The sequence below is a fragment of the Piliocolobus tephrosceles genome, chromosome 1, assembly GCF_002776525.5.
Source record: "Piliocolobus tephrosceles isolate RC106 chromosome 1, ASM277652v3, whole genome shotgun sequence".
Classification (NCBI taxonomy): Eukaryota; Metazoa; Chordata; class Mammalia; order Primates; family Cercopithecidae; genus Piliocolobus; species Piliocolobus tephrosceles.
The window spans coordinates 74,257,989-74,280,029 of NC_045434.1; the positions used below are offsets into that span (position 1 = coordinate 74,257,989).

A 22,041-nucleotide genomic window follows, 5' to 3' on the forward strand; every position below is an offset into this window, starting at 1 on the left:
AATCCCAGCTACTTGGGAGGCTGAGGCAGAACAATCGCTTGAGCCCAGGATGGGGAGGCTGCAGTGAGCCAAGATTATACCACTGCACTCCAGCCTGGGCGACAGAGCCAGACTCTGTCAAAAAAAAAAAAAAAAAGAAACAAAAAATCTCTTTGGAAAGTGACAAGATTTAAAAAACCCATTAGAAAGGTGATTCAGGTGTGTTATCTTAGTCTTTACTCAACCAATAAAAGCCATTATAAATAAAATAATCATCATAAGTTGTTAATAATGAGGATAATAAATAAAGATCTTCTACACTAAAAGCAATTTAGAATCTCTGATACTATGAAGCAAATGACTCAGAAATAGCTCAATACTAGGCACATAATAAAAAGGACTTCTTTTGCTAGGTTTTAAAGTCACATCTTGGGTCCTAGAAAGGGCAAATCAGTACCATTTACTTCTTCTGTTCACCTTCTAAACGGGTTGGGCCATTGCCAGAAATCTGAGTTCTGGGAGAGCCATTTAACTCTTCATATAAATTGACTCAATATTGTAATAAATTACTCCAATGATTAAAATTTTAAATCCGTTTACTACACTTGAGTTGATCTTAAAAAAAATATCACTTTTTGGGAAAACAGAGGTAGAAGTACATCTGGATTAATAGAATTTACAGTTCAATCATGGTGAATTTAAAAAATACATTTTTCTTTCAATAATCATTTTATGTTCTAAATGAGGTAAAATTTATAAAATCTGCATTAAAGTAATGTCGAGGGCACTCTGGTGATAACAATGATGAGGTTTATTTTTGTCAAAATGTCCAAGGGAAACATTAATTATTGTTTGTCAACTGTGAACTTCACACTATATTGTCTAAGGATAGAAAATTAATGGGTATCACTCTGTCAAAAAATCCTCACAAAGAAGCCAAATTTAAGGAATATGAAATTGACAAGCCTTTCAAACAAAGATGTGTTCGGACTTCACTGATGCGATGGCAGGTCTATTGGGTTACAATAGATAGGGATGATATAAAACACAATCCTTTCCTGCCTATCCCATTTTAGAAACCGGTGGGTGTGCTCACATTTGTCTGTGCATTGCAGCACTGCACACATAACATGAATTAAGCAAAGCATCGGAAGGTACTGACACATGAGATTAAAATAAATAAGAGAAATGAGCTGCTCTTTATACCTAGAAATAGCTGGAAATTCCTGAAAAAAATTAAAGGGCAGAGGTTTTCATTTTAGCACCATGAATTGTGATGAAATCCCATTTCTCTCACTATGGTAGGACTGTATGCAGTTAGGAAGCTAGAGTGATGTGTTTGAGGCAATGTAGATTTTTGCTTCAAAAACAGAAGTCATGTTATCATTTTAGAACAATGGGACATAGTGAATAAAGTCTGTAAAACATTTTTTCTTTGCTTTTCTTAGGCGGATTTTCCTGCATTGGGGGTATTAGTTGCGGAAGTACTTTTTGGTAGAGGAAATCCAAGTCCTAATCCCTTTGGCCTCTGCATGGCTTGAATTGGCTCAGAGATGCCCTTGCCATCTCGTCCAAGGCCTGACCCAGGCGTCCAGCCCATATTCTGAAGCATTCGGTTTCCAATATTATTTTCTAGGATTGGCTGGGCATTTTCACCTACAAATCCTGAAATGATAAAACAACAGCACACATTAATTAGTATGAACACAGGTGAAGATATTAGGCTATGAAAATGATGTTCTCCTAAGTTTTTTTTTTTTTTTTTTTTTTTTTTCAACCAGGTACTAGAGGGGGCTGAGTATTCATCTTTGGATACTTCTTGTAGTTGAGAGAACAATGGAAGAGGATCTTGTTTAGAATTTCAATTCTAGCACTTCACAGCAGGGTGAGCTATTCAACCTCTCTGGGATTTTGTTTTCTCATCTGTTAAATAGCCACAATACAACCTACATTGCCTATCTCACAGAGATCTGTAGGACAGATGAGATCATGTATGTAAAGAAACTTCTCAGTAAACCATAAAGTACCCTACGAATGGATTTATTTTCATTACCATGTTAGCCTTATGGATTATTCTGAAAATCATCAACCTATATGGTAATATCTCACATTTGCCCATGACCTTGACATTTGACAGAACCAAAACTAAAACCAAACCAAACAAAAAGCACAACTGGTGGCATCTTGAATTCCTAGGAGTTTACATTCTTATAATCTCTCTTCTTGTTATTTATTATTCAGTCTGTAATGTATGCATCCTTTAGTTCCTTTCCTCCTTTTCCTTCCATGGCCACATTTAAATGACTATATAATTAAGTTAGTAGAAATAAAATAGAGGAAAATAATATTAAATATACATATATTATAAAATTTAAAAAATATATTATATAAATTTGCAGAGACATAGACCACAATTCCCTCCATAGGCCTCCAGGTATAGATATATTTCTCCCTATTTCCCTCCCTCCTTTCTTCCCTTCCCTCCCTCCCTTCCTCCCTTCATTCCTTATTTGAAAAAGGAGATTGGCTAGTGCTTAACATGAAATTTATATATAGATGTTGTTTACCGTATTTTCTTAGCAGGCAATTGAGAAATGCATCTCTTTTAAGCATTTTCTCTTTGATGACATTTTCAAAAATAGACTTCTAATTTAATTTTCTTTTGTAGGTCCTTATAGAAAAAGTTGAGCATAGATAGTGTATATTTGGTTCTAGGGAAAAACTGAGAAGTACTAGTTATCTGAAGTCCAAAGATGGAGAAATTAACAAACACCATGAGAATCAAAGAATACAAGAACTTGAGCTCTTTCCTTCAATTGCAAGCTTGGGCTTGGCCTTGGCCGTGGTCGGTCTATCCCAGGCGTGGCACAGGTTGGCTCTTTCCTTGATTGGTTCATTTCTGTTCCTCCTCTAGCAGCAGGTATTATATTATGGTGTATGAAAAGGGAATATAGCAAATCTGGAGCTAACCAGATACAAGCAATCAGAAATCTTAATTATCAGAGCATTTCTCATGGTTACTCCCCTCTTAGAAGAAAGTGGTTAACAAACAAACTAATATTGGAGTCTGTAAGAAAAAAAAAAGAGAGAGATGAAAGTGTATCTTAAAAGAACCTTTGTCTTAGTGAGAACATATTTGGCCCAGCCCAATCTCTTATACCAGGGCTCAAATTTACAGGGATAGTGTTTGACACCATTCCCTCCATAGGCCTCCTATACCACACTTTCCAAATATCTATAGAATGCCTGTGGTATAGCAGCTGAGACCTGGCTCTAGCATATTCCTGCTCTGAAATGTGGACCATGTCTTCCCAGACAGAGGTTGAAATGGGCAGCTGTTGACATAACCACTCACTACCCTCAAAGGTTTGTGAGTCTCTTTAGCACCAACCTACACCTCACCCTGCCACTACCCCTTTCCCATCATCAGTTTTCTTCTTCTCTGACTCAGGATTATTACAGGACCTTCTCCCCAACTACCAAAAAAAAGCTGGAACTCTCTGTCCTACTGTTTGCACCTTCTCCCCACCTACCAAAAAAAGTTGTAACTCTCTGTCCTACTGTTTCTCTGAGACTATGTTCAGAATGGTGGTACCAGCAAAGAAGGATCCTTGGATCTCAAACATCAATAAGAATAACAAAAATATTAACGATGGGACTCCAGAGTACAGTAGTGTTCTCTTTCTTATCCTGAGTTGTGGTTACCCAAATGGCCAATTTATTATTGTTCTTTAAACTGTTCATATACCTTTTTTTTTTTTTTTTTTTTTAAGACAGAGTCTCACTCTGTTGCCCCGGCCGGAGTGCAGTGGTGAAATCTTGGCTTACTGCAACCTCCGCCTCCTGGGTTCAAGTGATTCTTGTGCCTCAGCCTCCTGAGTAGCTGGGATTACAGGTGTGTGCCATCACACCCAACTAATTTTTGTATTTTTTAGTAGAGATGGGATTTCACCATGTTGACCAGGCTGGTCTTGAGCTCCTCACTTCAAGTGATCCACTTGCCTTGACCTCCCAAAGTTCTGGGATTACAGGTGTGAGCCACGGCACCCAAACTGTACATATACATTTTTAAGTGTATTCTTTGAACTATGTATTTCACAGTAAAAAAAAAAAAAAAAAAAAAAAAATAGTAAAAGAAATGTCAGCGTTGAACCAACAGTGTATCTTATCTGGTAATCTGTATCTCACATTGCGGGGAAGAGCAAGCGAGTCATGCTCTGTGATTCTTACTTGTAGAATAAGGAAAGCCACAAAATGCTAGGCATGGGTTTTGATACCTACAACCCTCTTATTTACCATGGAGTAATCATCAACTGATTTTCAAAGCCGTTTATTAAACATTTTGGTATTTTCCATCTTCGGCGCATTTCAAGACCAAGAAGAGACCACATCATTACCATTTGCTAAATTCCTTACAGGGAGTAAGAATTAGCCAACGATTAATTGGCTATGGATTTCTCAAATGAATTCATAGCTCATGGAAACAAGTACCTTAACATGTAACAAAAAGAACCTTCAACTACTTGCCTATTGAGTGGCAACATCTAATGTCAAACAAAAATTCTTGACTAACATTATTTACTGCTTGAGAAGGGCAAAATGCATATACAGAGATTATAAATATATGTGTGTGTATGTGACAGTGAAAAATGGACCTTAGTCACAAATACATACACTCATGCACAAAATAAAAGTCTTTTGTCAAAAATGTTGAATATAACACAAAAACAATTAATTTTTTATTTTGAAGTCATGACTGTGGTGGTAACCAGGACAGACCTCCACAGACCTCCAAGGTATGTAGTTTTTTCTGGACAGCTGCTGATAAGGTATGTCAGGTTAAACAGTGCCTTAGCATGTTGTCTCATATCCCTGATTTTTTGGTGATTGTCATGAATTAATTTAATTCTACCCTAAGCTAAAGTCAGACCAGAGGTCTAATGCTGCTCTGGGCTGTACATCTGTTTACTCACATTTTTGATAGGATAGCTTGCAAAAGTTCAGAATTAAAATTTGCTTAATATTTAAGAAAAGAATAAGGCCAATTTAAAATATTTCTATAAAAATTGCTAAATTATGGTGCATTTTCAGTCCTAAAGTGAACAGCAAATGATAATTGATTCACTATTATAATTTTAAAATGTTGGTATTTCAAGCAGGGTAGCCCAGGGGTGATCAGCATACTCTCATGCTTTTGTTTTTATATAGACGGAAAAGAACTCATTCTCATTTTTTTAAATGATGGTTTCATTTCTCTTCATAAAAATAAAACAATATGACACAAAAGAAAGCATTATCTTGTACTCGGAAGAAAAAAGAACATTTTATTCTTCAAATGCTAAATCTTTCCTCATAGAAACACAACCTAAAAAACAAAAACAGTAATAGAGACTTCATTATTCATGGAAAGTGATTCTAGAGTAAAATCTACTGTTGGCTTCTCATCCTTCTTTTATGAGACTAAGACTTGGGAGTGGAACAACTCAGCCTCAGTGCAGTATACACCACAACCATAATTTCCCTTTCTTTTGCTCCTGGCAGTGTTAAATCCTTTAAGACCTTTCCTAGAAGGCTCTCCTGCTCGGGCAGCTTTAGCAATACATCGCCTGCTAACCTTTCTGCCTGCTTCCGCTCCCAGCCCCCTGTCTGCTGGATCTCTCATATCCATTACAGCTGAGTCGGTCCTTTCCCCTCAAATCTTCCAAAGAGTACCGTGGAGGGTAATTCACTTGCATAATTGGCTCAAGAGATGAAAATCTTGTATCGGCCTCTCTTAGCCACTAATCTATCCAGCTGACTGCAAGCCTAATTGGCAGCTTGTTTAGTAATTTGGCTCCTAAAGTGTTGTATTGATGTTGGATAAACAGCCAATGGAAGGGGAGGTGACACATGCTGCTTCCCATAGAATAGCTAGTGCACTCCGCCTCTGTCCCTACCCTGTATTCACAAGGCATTTATTAGTTTGTGATCACTCTTTCTTCGCATACTCTTTTCGCCATTACTTGACTAGCCAGCTGAGAGGCTGGGCTATTCTCACTATTATTAGCAACGTTATAACAAGGGTAAGTTATAATACTGTCCTCTGTTCTCAGTAACTAATTTAGGGACACGGATTTTTGATTGTTGTTATTATGAACTCAAGGAACAGCATTAAGCACAGTTTAAGATGAGAGAAAGTGGTAGGTGTTACTACTACTCATCGTCTAATATTTTAATTATTTCATTTATTAATATAGAAAAGCTTCGTTAATTCAGACTAGTTTATGATTTTATCTGCAATATTGCAGACATACTTCATGATACTTTTGTTAACTAAAATCAGTTTAAATAGTTAAGTGCATAAATATATGATGCACTGACTTACTTAAATAACAAAAATTTAATGTAAAACCAGTTTTTTTCCCTTAAGTGATAAAAACCTTGTAGAGAATAAAAGACATGATCTGTTATTGACATGCTTAGAGGAGGAAGTGTTCTTATTAACAGATGTTTTTAGTTAAACCGAAATATATTTCTTATGGAATGCTTATGTATCAAACAGTATGTATTTTCAAAAAATTAAAAACAAATCTTACAAATAGAAAACTGTTTTGGCCCTGAAGTCAGATAGGAATGTTTATCTGCCACAATATAATCAGAATCATTTTTGGTCTTCCTACTACAAAGCATGTCTACACAAAGCATGCGGTATATTTGTTAGGTATCTGATATTCACTATTTTTACTCTTCATTCAAAAATGAAATTTTAATGGTCCTCAGAGAGTTGAAGTCACTTAACCTTGACCACACAGTGAGTAAGCTAGGATTTAAACTTTGGTTAAGCTTACTCCAAAAGCCTACACACATTTCTTTACCTGATTTCCTATAAGAATTTTTAGCAGAGATATTGTACAAATCACTAAAAAAATTCATTGAGCAATATATGAATTGCAATATTAGGCTCTCTCAGTTTGTATATGAATAATATATCACAATTTGTATACGGACCATATATCACAAATATATCACAGACACATTTGGATAACGCTGAATACAATGATGTCTGCAGCCCTTAGAAATTATAAAAGCTTCCATATTCATAATTTCTTTTGATCTTTTCAACCTGAAAGGGGAGTATTATTGGCCCCATTTTATAGATGAAACTGATGTTTGGAGAGGTCATTCAGCTGCCTGAAGTCAATTAGCTAAAAAGTACCCCAGTTAGAACTTGAACTTAGGACATTTGATCCCAGATGCCTCCCTTTCAGTCGACTGAACACTGAACTTGCAATATTATATCATCAACATTTTCTGATGCATGGGGAGTTGCCCACAAGATGGCCGAATAGAAGCAGCTCCGGTCTGCAGCTCCCAGCGAGATCAATGCAGAAAGCAGGTGATTTCTGCATTTTCACCTGAGGTACCTGGTTCATCTCACTGGGACTGATTAGACAGTGGGGGCAGCCCATGGAGGGTGAGTGGAAGCAGGGTGGGGCACTGCCTCACCCAGGAAGTGCAAGGGTTCAGGCAACTCCCTCCCCTAGCCAAGGGAAGCCTTGAGGGACTGTGCCTTGAGGAATGGTGCATTCCAGCCCAGATACTATGCTTTTCCCATGATCTTCACAACCCGCAGACCAGAAGATCCCCCCAGGTGCCTATGACACCAGGGCCCTGGGTTTCAAGCACAAAACTGGGAGACCATTTGAGCAGACACCAAGCTAGTTGCAGAAGTTTTTTTTCATACCCCAGTGGCACCTGGAACGCCAGCAAGACACAACCATTCACTCCCCTGGAAAGGGGGCTGAAGCCAGGGAGCCAAGTGGTCTTGCTCAGCACATCCCACCCACACGGAGCCCAACAAGCTAAGATTCAGGGGCTTGACATTCTCACTGCCAGCACAGCGGTGTGAAGTTGACCCGGGATGCTCAAGCTTGGTGGGGGAAGGGGTGTCCGCCATTACTGAGGCTTGAGTAGATGGTTTTCCCCTCACAGTGTAAACAAAGCTGCTGGGAGTTCCAACTGAGTGGAGCCCACTGTAGCTCAGTAAAGCTGCTGTAGCCAGACTGCCTCTCTAGATTCCTCCTCTCTGGGTAGGGCATCTCTGAAAGAAATGCAGCAGCCCCAGTAAGGGGCTTATAGATAAAACCCCCATCTCCCTGGGACAGAGCATCTGTGGGAAGGGGCGGCTGTGGGCACAACTTCAGGAGACTTAAACGTTCCTGCCTGCTGGCTCTGAAGAGAGTAGCAGATCTCCCAGCACAGTGCTTGAGCTCTGCTAATGGAAAGAATGTCGCCTCAAGTGGCTCCCTGACCTCCGTGCTTCCTGACTGGGAGAAAACTCCCAGCAGGGGTCAACAGACACCTCATACAGGAGAGCTCCAGCTGGCATCTGGAGGGTGCTCCTCTGGGATGAAGCTTCCAGAGGAAGGAACAGGCAGCAATCCTTGCTGTTCTGTAGCCTCTGCTAGTGATACCCAGGCAAACAGGGTCTGGAGTGGACCTCTAGTGAACTCCAGCAGACCTGCAGCAGAGGGGCCAGACTGTTAGAAGAAAAGCTAACAAACAGAAAAGAATAGCATCAACATCAACATCAACAAAAAGGATGTCCACACAGAAACCCCATCCAAAGGTCACCAACATCAAAGACCAAAGGTAGATAAATCCACGACGATGAAGAAAAACCAGCACAAAAAGGCAGAAAATTCCAAAAACCAGAATGCCTCTTCTCCTCCAAAGGATTACAACTCCTTGCCAGCAAGGGAACAAAACTGGATGGAGAATGAGTTTGAGGAATTGACAGAAGTAGGCTTGAGAAGGTGGGTAATAACAAACTTCTCCAAGCTAAAGGAGCATGTTCTAACCCAGGGCAAGAAAGCTAACCAACTTGAAAAAAGGTAACCAGAATAACCAGTTTACAGAAGAACATAAATAGCCTGATTGAGCTGAAAAACACAGCACGAGAACTTCGTGAAGCGTACACAAGGCTCAATAGCTAAATTGATCAAGCGGAAGAAAGGATATCAGAGATTGAAGATCTACTAAATGAAATAAAGCATGAAGACAAGATTAGAGAAAAAATAATGAAAAGGAATTGACAAAGCCTCCAAGAAATACGGGATTATGTGAAAAGACCAAACCTACGGTTGATAGGTGTATCTGAAAGTGATGGGGTGAATGGAACCAAGTCGGAAAATACCCTTCAGGATATTATCCAGGAGAACTTCCTCAACCTAGTAAGACAGGCCAACACCTGTCTTCTCACTGCCAGATTCATAAAACAAGTTCTTAGAGACCTACAAAGAGACTTAGACTTCCACACAATAATAGTGGGAGACTTTAAAACCCTGCTGTCAATATTAGAGCAATGAGACAGAAAATTAACAAGGATATTCAGGACTTGAACTCAACTCTGGTCCAAGCAGACCTAATAGACATCTACAGAACTCTCCACTGCAAATCAACAGAATATACATTCTTCTCAGCACCAAATCGCACTTATTCTAAATTGACCACATAATTGAAAGTACAACACTCCTCAGCAAATGCAAAAGAATGGAAATTATAACAAACAGTCTCTCAGACCAAAGTGCAATCAAATTAGAACTCAGGATTAAGAGACTCACTCAAAACCACACGACTCCATGGAAACTGAACAACCTGTTCCTGAATGACTACTGGGTAAATAAGGAAATTAAGGCAGAAATAAATAAGTTATTTGAAACCAATGAGAACAAAGACAAAACGTACCAGAATCTCTGGGACATAGCTAAAACTGTTTAGAGGGAAATTGATAGCACTAAATGCGCAAAAGAGAAAGTGGGAAAGATCTAAAATTGGCACCCTAACACCACAATTAAAAGAACTAGAGAAGCAAAGGCAAACAAATGCAAAAGCTAGCAGAAGACAAGAAATAATTAAGATTAGAGCAGAACTGAAGGAGAGAGAGATATGGAAAAAAACCTTCAAAAAAATCAGTGAATCCAGGAGCTGGGTGTTTGAAAAGATTAACAAAATAGATAGACTGCTAGTCAGACTAATGAAGAAAAGAGAAAAGAATAAAATAAACACAATAAAAAATGATAAAGGGGATATCACCACTGATCCCACAGATATACAAAATACCATCAGAGAATAGTATAAACACCTCTATGCAAATAAACTAGAAAATCTAGAAGAAATGGATAAATTCCTGGACACATACACCCTCCCAAGACTAAAGCAGGAAGAAGTCGAATCCCTCAATAGACCAATAACAAGTTCGGACACTGAGGCAGCAATTAGTAGCCTACCAACCAAAAAAAGCCCAGGACCAGATGGATTCACAGTCAAATTCTACCAGAGGTACAAAGAGGAGCTGGTACCAATCCTTCTGAAACTATTCCAAGCAACAGAAAAAGAGGGACTCCTCCCGGACTCATTTTTATGAGGCCAGCATCATCCTGATACCAAAACTTGGCAGAGACACAACAACAACAAAAAAATTCAGGCTAATATCCCTGATGAACATTGATGTAAAAATCCTCAATAAAATACTGGCAAACTGAATCCAGCAGCACACTAAAAGGTTTATCCAACATGATCAAGTTGGCTTCATCCCTGAATGCAAGGCTGGTTCAATATACTCAAATCAATAAACGTAATCCATCACATAAACAGAACCACTGACAAAAACCACGTGATTATTTCAATAGACACAGAAAAGGCCTTTGATAAAATTCAACACCCCTACATGCTAAAAACTGTCAATAAACTAGGTATTGATGAAATGTATCTTAAAATAATAAGAGCTATTTATGACAAACCCACAGACAATATCATAATGAATGAGCAAAAGCTGGAAGCATTCCCTTTGAAAACTGGCAGAAGACAAGGACGCCCTCTCTCACCACTCCTGTTCAACATAGTACTGGAAATTCTGGCCAGGGCAATAAGGCAAGAGAAAGAAATAAGGGTATTCAAATAGGAAGAGAGGAAGTTAAATTGTCTCTGTTTGCAGAAGACATGATTGTATATTTAGAAAACCCCATTGTCTCAACCCCAAATCTCCTTAAGCTGATAAGAAACTTCAGCAAAGTCTCAGGATACAAACTCAATGTTCAAAAATCACAAGCATTCCTACACATCAATAATAGACAAACAGAGAGCCAAATCATGAATGAATTGCCATTCACAATTGCTACAAAGAGAATAAAATACTGAGGAATACAGCTTACAGGGGATGTGAAGGACCTCTTCAAGGAGAGCTACAAACCACTGCTCAAGGATCTAAGAGAGGACACAAACAAATGGAAAAACATTCCATGCTCATGGATAGGAAGAATCAATATTGTGAAAATGGCCACACTGCCCAAAGTAATTTACAGATTCAATGCTATCCCCATCAAGCTAACACTGACTTTCTTCACAGAATCGGAAAAAACTACTTTGAAGTTCATGCAGAACCAAAAGAAAACCCAGATATCCAAGACAATCCTAAGCAAAAAGAAGAAAGCTGGAGGCATCGTGCTACCTGACTTCAAACCAGACTACAAGGCTCCAGTAACCAAAACAGCATGGTACTGGTACCAACACAGATATATAGACCAATGGAACAGAACAGAGGCCTCAGAAATAATGCCACACATCTACAATCTGATCTTTGACAAACCTGACAAAAGCAAGAAATGGGGAAAGGAGTCCCTATTTAATAAATGGTGTTGGGAAAACTGGCTAGCCATATGCAGAAAACTGAAACTGGACCCCTTCCTTACATCTTATACAAAAATTAACTCAAGATGGATTAAGTCTTAAACATAACACCTAAAACCATACCTTAGAAGAAAACCTAGGCAATACCATTCAAGATATAGGCATGGGCAAAAACTTCATGACTAAAACACCAAAAGCAATGGCAACAAAAGCCAAAATTGACAAATGGGATCTAATTAAACTAAAGAGCTTCTGCACAGAAAAGAAACTATCATCAGAGTGAACAGGCAACCTACAGAATGGGAGAAAATGTTTGCAATCTATCCATCTGACAAAGGGCTAATATCCAGAATCTACAAAGAACTTAAACAAATTTCCAAGAAAAAGTCAAACAACCCCATCAAAAAGTGGGTGAAGGATATGAACAGACACTTCTCAAAAGAAGACATTTATGTGGCCAACAAATATGAAAAAAAAGCTCATCATCACTGGTCATTAGAGAAATGCAAATCAAAAACACAATGAGACACCATCTCACACCAGTTAGAATGTTGATCATTAAAAAGTCAGGAAACAACAGATGCTGGAGAGGATGTAGAGAAATAGGAACGCTTTAAAATTGTTGGTGGGAGTGCAAATTACTTCAACCATTGTGGAAGACAGTACAGTGTGGTGATTCTTCAAGGATCTAGAACTGGAAATACAATTTGACCCAGCAATCCCATTACTGGGTATATATCCAAAGGATTATATATCATTCTACTATAAAGATACATGAATATGTATGTTTATTACAGCACTGTTCACAATAGCAAAGACTTGGAACCAACCCAAATGCCCATCAATGATAGACTGGATAAAGAAAATGTGGCACATATACACCATGGAATACTATGCAGCCATAAAAAAGGATGAGTTCATGTCCTTTGCAGGGACCTGGATGAAGCTGGAAACCATCATTCTCAGCAAACTAACACAGGAACAGAAAACCAAACACCACATGTTCTCACTCATAAGTGGGAGCTGAACAATGAGAACATATGGGCACAGGGAGGGGACCATCACATACTGGGGCCTCTTGTGAGTAGGGGACTAGGGAAGGAATAGCATTAGGAGAAATACCTAATGTAGCTGACAGGTTGATGGGTGCAGCAAACCACCATGGTATGTGTATACCTATGTAACAAGCCTGCACGTTGTGCACAGGTATAGCAGAACTTAAAGTATAATAAAAGAAAAATGGCTGGGCATGGTGGCTCACACCTGTAATCCCAGCACTTTGGGAGGCCGAGGCCGTTGGATCACGAGGTCAGGAGATCCAGACCATCCTGGCTAACATGGTGAAACCCTGTCTCTACTAAAAATACAAAAAAATAGCTGGGCGTGGTGACAGGTGCCTGCAGTCCCAGCTACTAGGGAGGATGAGGCAGGAGAATCGTGTGAACTTGGGGGGGGGCGGAGCTTGCAGTGAGCCAAGACAGTGCCACTGCACTCCAGCCTGGGCGACAGAGTGAGACTCCGTATCAAAAAACAAAACAAAATAAAAACAAAAAGAAAAAAACATTTTCTAGTACATCATTTCTTTTGCTATATTTCCCCAAATGTTAAGGTTTTATTCTATTCACAGATTTCTAACTCCTGGTAGAAGTACAAATCTAAACAAGCATAGCAAATCTGACTAAAGAGAGTATTCTAACTCCTGAAATACCTCAAGATTCATTTTGCTTGCTATAAACCCAGTTACTCTAGCTTTCTTTGGCTAATACTTAAATTAAACCTTATATTTAGTTGTATTTATGGTAAAAAGCATATAGTGAGTTTCTTCGTTTATCCATTATAATCTCTAAATTTAACCGATGTAGTTTCTCCATTTACATTTATCATGATTACTAATATACCTAGATTTATTTTTACTAGATTATTTAATGCTATTAACTTTGCTTTTTATATGAATTTTTATTTCCTCCTTTCTGGAATTTATATCTTGCTTATAATATCTTGAAGACTATATACAATATTTCTATCCTTTTAAGTGATGACCTTTAAAAGTCAAAATGCATATCTCGCTTATTCCCTCACATTTTACATACTATTGTCCAGAGTTTTAGTTCCATCTTACTTTTATACATCCAAATTAATCATCTACATGGTCACTGTCTCCATCATTATTACTTTTATACAGTTACTATTAATTTAGCTTTTAGTACATGCTCAACAATTTCTTTGCTCACCATTACTTCCTGAATTTCATTCTTTTTTAATGGATTCTGTTTTCTTCTACAAGAGGTATCAAACTTAGTAGTGGTCAGTCTGTATCCGAAATGACTTTATTTCATCCTCACTGTTGGGTAATAATTTAGCTGGATATGTAACTCAGGTTGATTTGGTTATTTTGTCTTAGCACTTTAGAAATATTATCTCTTACGTTCACAATTGTACTGCTATTATTAAGTTTGCTACCAGTACAATTGCATTCTTACGTAGGTTATATTTTTTCTCCTTGGCTGCTCTTAAGTCATTCTCTTTGTCTTTGGTGCTCTGAAGTTTAATTACAATGTGACTTTATTTATATTTAATATTTCTTGATATAGACTCATACTTATTGAACATGAAAATTCATGTTTTCCTTCCGTTCTAAAAATTCTTATTTTCCTAAATATTGCACCATCTTACTCTCTCTACTCTTCCTTCTGTAAGTTCTATTAGACACAGGTTGAACTTCATTGTCTTTAAGTCCTTCAGCCTCTTTTATATTTTCAATCATTTTATCTCTCTGTGCTGCTTTTATGTAGCATAGATATCACGCTTCAGATCTCTCCTAAAATTCAGTATCTTTTCAGTTATATCTGATCTGTCATATAACCCATTCAGTGATTTGTGTAGTTTTTAAGATATTTTCATAATAAAATAATCTCAAATTTCTACTCAATTCTTTACCACATTCGTCTTTTCTTTGTCTACAATTATTTCCTCTCCTTTTTGAATTTGTTTTTATAACTAACTTTTTAATTTTGGTTTATGAGAACGTCATTGGTAGGTTTTTATTTGTGGTGCTTCTTTGAGGCCTGGGTTGAAGGCCTACACCTCTAGAGTGGCTTTGAATGTGCTTTTGAAACCAGTTTTTATGTTAATTTTTGGCTTAGTGTAATTTAAAACCAGAAACTCATGTGAGGGCAGCCTCTTGGTCACAAATCTTCAGAGAGTTTTCTATTTGGAGCCCAGGCAGAAATAAGATTCTTTATCTTCCACTGTGCCTGTGGATGAGTTTTGTTTCCAGTCTGCCCACTTCTGAGGATGGAGCTTTTAGAGGTTCTAAGGAGACTTAACGCTCAGATCCCAGGCTTGACTTCCCGTCCACGGGGGAACTAATGAGCATGCCTTAGGTTTTCAAGCTTGCCAGTAGTATGAGTGGGTGTGGGAGCTGCTCAGGGCCATTTTAGTCTTAAACATTTCCCTTTCTTTCCGGTAGTCTCAGCTATCTTTGTAAAAAGATGGCTTCAAATTTTATTCAGTGTTTTCAGGTGTTTGGTAGTTTAAGTGTTTTCTCATTACTTAGTCTTTTATCAGGAAACAGCAATTCTTTTCTATCTTTTCTATCTAACATGTGTGCTTACTCCGTCCATCCTGTACTGAATGATAATGGAAAACTGTTTATTAAGATTCTACTAAAATACATAACTGAAGAGTGGGCTGGTGGTGTATGTGTCAAGAGGTGAAGGATTGCATATATCCTAGCCTTTATTATTCATTCAGATAGAGCCTGATTTCAAAATTAATAAAGATCCCCTTGGAAAAGTCTGCCTGTTTTAAAATCCTGAAAGAGCTACAAATAATGTACAGCAGCTATATGGAACCAGGGATAGCAGGAAATAAAAATACAATTATTGATAAGATAAATTAGGACAACTACAATCTAGTACCTTGAAAAGGAGCTTGGTTACACCACACATTTCTGATTATGTTTGGTATGAGTTTTAATTGCAAATGAGCCTTTAAAAAGTCTTCACCCATTATTATTATTGACAACCTGCCTTCATTGCCTTAAATATTCATGAAAATTATTTTCCTATTGAAATATCAGCAGGACGTGGAGAAAAAAGTTGAAAAGTCACAAAAAGCTGTATGTAACCTCTTGCCAAGAACTCACATGTTCATGAAAAAAAAAACTACCCTAGAGCAATATGTATATCAAGACATTAAACTTCAAAAGGCATTTTGTTTCTATACTTAAAATGTATAGAAAAAAGGCTGACTCCTTATAATAAATAATTCACCATGATATTATTTCAATAGAAAGCAAAATAGTAACAGGCAATATTAATTGTGGATAACATTGAATTTCATACTGCATAGTGGACAAATTTTTTAAAAAATATAGTACCCACAATATCTCAATAAATGAACTTAAATCTTTTTACTATTAAATCCTCAATAGGCTATGCCTTCTACCAAAAACACGGACCACAACCAACATTGCTAACTGCCTTTTTAAAAAGTGTTAATAATATTTCTCTTATTTTGTTCACTGCTTTTCCTCACCTTTACAGATGACATTTTTCAAACTATAAAATGCATTCTGCTGGCAAACCTTCTTGCTTCGATAGTTCTCAATTTTATAATAGTAAATCTACATCCTTTGCTACTGATGTAGATTTGCTACATCCACTATCTTTCGGTATGTGACTTTGAATGAGGCAGAGAACAAGCTATACATTTAAAAAATCAATACCTAACCTTATCAATATTCATTTTACTTTGTCAATACAAAATACAAAGGTGAAAGAGCAGTAAATAAGCTAAAGCACTGAAATAAATTTGGTGTTCCTGTCACAATTAATAAATGTTCAAATGATAACACTGCTGGTTAGTCTAGAGCTTTCTAAAGCGACTGAAATTATGCTTCAAAGCTATTGCTAAAAGAATGTGAGAAAAATTTTCAATACACTAGCAGGTAAACGTAATCAATTCTGGGTTATTAATTTCATAGGGGGCTTTAAATCTTTTATCAAAAGTGTTATTTATTATGAATACAATTTATCTTTAGTCATAAATTGTTATACAAACCCGGTTTTGGATTTAAAGGGTCTAATTATAGTTTTCTGACAACTTTTTGGTAAATCCTTTCTAAACTTGCTGTTTGATTGCATAATATTTCACATATAAATCAGAGGGAATTATCAAACAATATGCAAGCTGTAGGTCTTTTAATTCTTACTCCCTATTTCAAATAAAAGAGAGTTATCGTCTGCATTTTTCCTGTTTAGAGTTAATGCTGACTAAAGGCAAAAGAAACTGAAAATATATCTCAATTCAATGTGTTTTTCAGGAGTTCTGCAAGGGCCTATAAAAGGGCAAGAATATTGTCCTTAGCTAAAATTCAGAAGTTTACAAATACACCTGACTCTTTATTATGTGACTGACTCTTTTTCAGAATTTGAAAACTGTAATTTTCAGAGACAAGATGATCTAGGATTTATACCCTCATTATCAAAGTGTATTTATGCAAAAACATTTCTTACTTGAATTTGGATAATAATCTACACTGTAGAGTTGATTCATTAGCATTAAAAGATATTCTATTTAAAACTGAGGACTTTAAACTTAATCTCTTCCTCTTTGAGAGAAACAGTTATGCACAGATTTTAAAAATTGGTAGAAAATGAGTGATGCAATTCTCCTGCTCCACTACTTTTTGAGTAATTAAAATTTTCTAAGAATTTTATCTTCTAAGTTAAAATGTAGTAATACCAAAATCCTGACTATTAAGAGAATCACAACAATTCAGAAATATAAAATCTGGAATATGCTGGTGTAAGCTTACAAAAAAAACTGTTTTAGGCTAAAGTTCAATGTTTGTACCCATACGCCATATAAATGATTTCCTCTGATGTTACTGAGTTGTAATGTCAAAATCACCTTGCAGAAATAATTATATTATCCTCTCCTCAACCATTATGCATTTTCCTTCTCATTTCACATATGTTCAGAGTGTTAGGACGTGACCCCAGTATTTTCTTTTCCTTACTGCTGCCACTAAGGTGCTTTAGTAGCATTCCTAAGATTGTTCTTGTACTGTTTCTGCCGCTAATGCTTGAATCACTGAAAGATAAAAAAATTCAGGGACCATTCAACTGGAATGGGGATGTTAAAGAATCCTATACCTGCCTTATGAAAGATCTGAATTGCAAGACTAATGACATGTGTTTCATCCAAAATGTGGCTACATGTTCATGTATGAAGAGATATATTAGAAGTATTTCATGAATATTCTGCATTTCTACATAGTAATAGTTAGATAAATCTATAAAACTTAAGGCATACTATATGCCTTAAGTCAGCATATGCAATACGACAATCTTTACATATAGGTAGTATGTATATAAAGAATATATATATATATATGCTAACGAAGAGGCTGTAAGTAAATTTTTATGGAAAGAACATGGATTTAGGAGTTAGGCAGACCTAGGCTTGAAACTTTCCCTTGCATTCAATAATTCTGTCATCTTAGGTAGCTAACCTAACACTTCTTCACATCTTAATTTTACGATCTGTAAGGTGCTGATAACACCATCTCCCTCATATAGTTGTTATAAAGATAAAATAATAAAGTTTCCGATACACAGTGGGTACCCAATAAGTGGCAAATACTATTCTACACAAATACAAATGCACTCTACACACAGGTGTTTCCTAATCTTGAAAATTCAGTACTGCCAGAAGACGATCAGGTATGCATCTAAATGCATAATTTTATGATGCAGTCCCTTATACGGAACAACTGCATTAGAAGTGCTCCAATTTTAAGTTATTCTTCAATTTTCTAGTGCTTAACTATGGAACAGGTTCCCTAAGTGGAGAACGTGGCTGGACGCAGTGGCTCACCCCTGTAATCCCAGCACTTTGGGAGGCCGAGGCAGGCAGATCACCTGAGGTCAGGAGTTCAAGACCAGCCTGGCCAACATGGTGAACCCCATCTCTACCAAAAATACAAAAATTAGCTGGGCGTGGTGGTGGGTGCGCATAATCCCAGCCACTTGGGAGGCTGAGGCAGGAGAATCGCTTGAACACGAGAGGCGGAGGTTGCAGTGAGCTGAGATCATACCACTGCATCCCAGCCTGGGCAACAAGAGTTAAACTTCATTTCAAAAAAAAAAAAAAATGGAGAATGTAAGCTTCGCATCTTTTTTTCCTCTTAAATTCACCATGCAACCCCACCCCACCAAAACCATGCATATACTTATATATATTTTTCTTTTCACTGTTTACTCTCCTGTTGATATGAATCTTATTTTCATAGTCTATAATTAAAATCATTTTTCCTATAAAGGCTGCCCAAATGAAACTAAGAGAAAATTTATAAATCTGTGTGGTTATAGATCGCAGGCAATAGGGATATTATTTTCTGTTTCTACACTGAAAAACGTTTTCTCATAGAGCTTGCTGCGCCACAAATCCATCATGGTTAATTGTTGTTTATTTATATGTGGGTGTCCACATTTTAATGTCTACTTGGCTTCCTCCTATCACTGACTTTATCTGTGCCTCCCTTACCACTGCTCTTGCATGAGATTTTCAATACATACTATTTTATTCACAACCTTCACTACAAGAGTCTTTGCCCTTTCAGTAAGTAAGGCTTCCTGTCCTCTCTGACCTACAGTGACTTCCTGACCAGCACTTGTAGTTTTCTCAAGACCACACTCATAATTAGAATGGCATATTATTAGAATGACATGATTTTTGAGGTAGAAATGAGAGCTTTCTCAGTCTAACGCTAATGTTGTCTAAAGAAGGAATGAGGAATCTAAGACTGCTACAGAGCTGGGACTAGAAACCAGACTGTCACAGTCGTTCAGTCAGGTTTCCATCTCCTACTACATGGGGTCTTGTGTTTTGGGGCTGAGGCTATACTTTTTGAATTTATTACTATTAATCTCTTCTGGGGTTATTTGTCATTTCATCTCTTTATGCCTTATTTTCCAACAAGACTGTAAATTTATAGAGGCCAAAGATAGACTTTGAAGTTTTTGTATCCTTTTAATATCTTGCACTAAATCTTGCATTTGAGCAGGGATGTAACATATACATTAATGACTGGTTACCTGGAAAATCTACAATTGGAACATGCAATACATCCTGATACCACATGCAAATGATTTGTTTTAACAGCTTCTTGCAACTGTGCTTCTTCTTCTTCATTGCAAGTGATTAAGAACTGTCTACATTTTATTCTTCATGATTTATGAACTCTACATTTGTGCTCCACTCTAACCCTGCTTTTGTTTTACCTGCGGTAGTAGGTCCAGGCAAGGGTGCAGCTTTTCTTCTCCGTTTGATGTCTCCCGTGCATAAGGATCCTAAATGCATGCTTGTTTGCCTATGAGTAATTATCAGAAAAAACTATTAACAAAGAAGAAAAAAATGACACATAAATACACAGCTTGTATCATCTGAACCTAAATCAAAACATTCTCAACAAAGATGGAGCTGCATAGTAAAATCACCAATCTTGTTTATATCGAAACATAATTACGTTTGTTGACAAGCGTTCAGCAGCTAAATGCGCCATCATAAATTGTTACCGGAATGAATAATATAAAAGGAATGCTTTTTAATTTTCAAAACTGGCAATCTTTCTGGCTCAACATAAAATCAAGCACTGTTGCTTCTGACAGGAAAATGGCTAAGATTAATTATCTAAAGAGATCACAATATTGTTGCAAGGTTATCAATTGGTTACTAATGCTTTACTGTCAGAACAACGTCTATTACAGGAAAAGTATGATCAATTTCTTTTAGGATATTACGCAGCAGTGAATTCTCTTAAAACATTTTAAATAGAAGGAAACAGTGATTCTTCCAATTCATATGATTAGAATTCTTCAGTTAATTATTTATTAGCTGAGTGAGAAAACATAATTTGAATGCATTAATGCTGGTCTACTGCTATTTAACCATCTAATATGATACTGGATTATATTTCTAAAAACATGATACATAAAAACTGAGAAGTGGATCTTCTGCTCTTTTTGGAACAAGCTATTATACAATTAGTCTTCTGTCTAATCTTGGTCTCCTAAATTGAAAAGTTATATAAAAAAATAAGAAATGGGCCAATTAGAAATCAAGACAAATACAAAAAAGAAAGGATTTAAAGTCTTCAAACTTTTCAAGCTATAGAAAGATTCTGTGTTCATTTCCTGTGCCATAATCCTTGATGCAGGGTTGGGATAGGGCCTGGGGAACATGAAGCAGAAATAAATGAAGCATGTTTATGACAGCACATGTTCTTTTAGTAAGACAGAGAGATATCTGAGAGTATCCTGAGGTTTTAAAGAAACTAATTTGAACATAAACAGATTATAAGGGGGAAAAAAAAGGAAAAATTAATTAAAATTAATTCAGGTAAAATTCGAAACTCAAGATAAATATTTAAACACATATACTCAGATGTTTAAATATAATGAAAAATTAGTGCTGGAGAGTCCAGTTATTTCAAATATAGATTTTATTTATAAAGCACAAAGTACAGTCATAATTGATGATCCGAGTAATCCAAGGGCCACAGGCAGCCAAAAAAATATACCACAAAACCTTATCAATGTATCTTAACAGGAAATAAGCATTTGTCTGTTGTCTTCTACCTTTTTATTGAGTGCATACTGTTTCTGTTACAAAATAATTATAATTATTAAAATATTTCAAAAAACCTTTCAAAAATTCATTCTGTTAATGACTAACTTAGCTCTGCTTTGCTCTCCAAATGTTCATTGACATGAATGACTATAACATTTTTATTGGATTTTGAGGTATGGTCTTGGCTCATGATGCCAAGAAAAATGAATAGTTATGACTGTGTCTCCTTTTTAAGATTATATATATATTTTTAAAAAGTAGAATGATGTCACAGGGAAGACATATTCTTTTTGTACAAATTTAAAGTTATTCCTTTACTTATTCAGCAAACATTTATCAGTATCTATTATGGACTTAGCATAAGACTCCAGTGGTGGTGAAAATAGGGAGAGGGGGAAAAAGAAGATGGAAGATACAAAGGAAATGAAACTTTCAATTCTTATTATTGGAAGAATTTAAAGTCTGAGTGGAGAAATAAAACATAAATCTGTGTATATGAAATAATTAGGTACAGTGGTAGTGGCAGCAGGCATAACCAACTTTATTAATGACTAGTAAAGGCTATATTATTTAGTCCTTACAACAATCCTAAATATGCTGCATCAAATACACATTTTTTCCTTGGTAGGATAAAATTTGTGATTCCATGGAAAAACTATGCTTTCAGGAGTATACCGTTTCAGTCACTGAATGCTAATTCTATGCAAGCTATTTTACAACTCTACCTTGTAGCTAACCGAAAGCAACGGGAAATAC

General features: G+C 36.7%; 1 protein-coding gene across 1 annotated transcript in view; it reads right to left on the minus strand.

The window, feature by feature from the left end:
* Positions 1-557: 557 nt before the first annotated feature.
* The window catches only part of GPATCH2 (G-patch domain containing 2), a 201,011-nt gene continuing 179,527 nt past the window's right edge, over positions 558-22,041 (minus strand). Inside the window, exons 9-10 of the mRNA XM_023203723.2 lie at positions 19,938-20,026; positions 558-1,644 (exon numbers count right to left, since the gene is read on the minus strand). Of these exons, the coding sequence (XP_023059491.1) occupies positions 1,424-1,644; positions 19,938-20,026 (310 nt within the window). The 3' untranslated portion in view covers positions 558-1,423. The remainder of the gene's footprint in view (positions 1,645-19,937; positions 20,027-22,041) is intronic.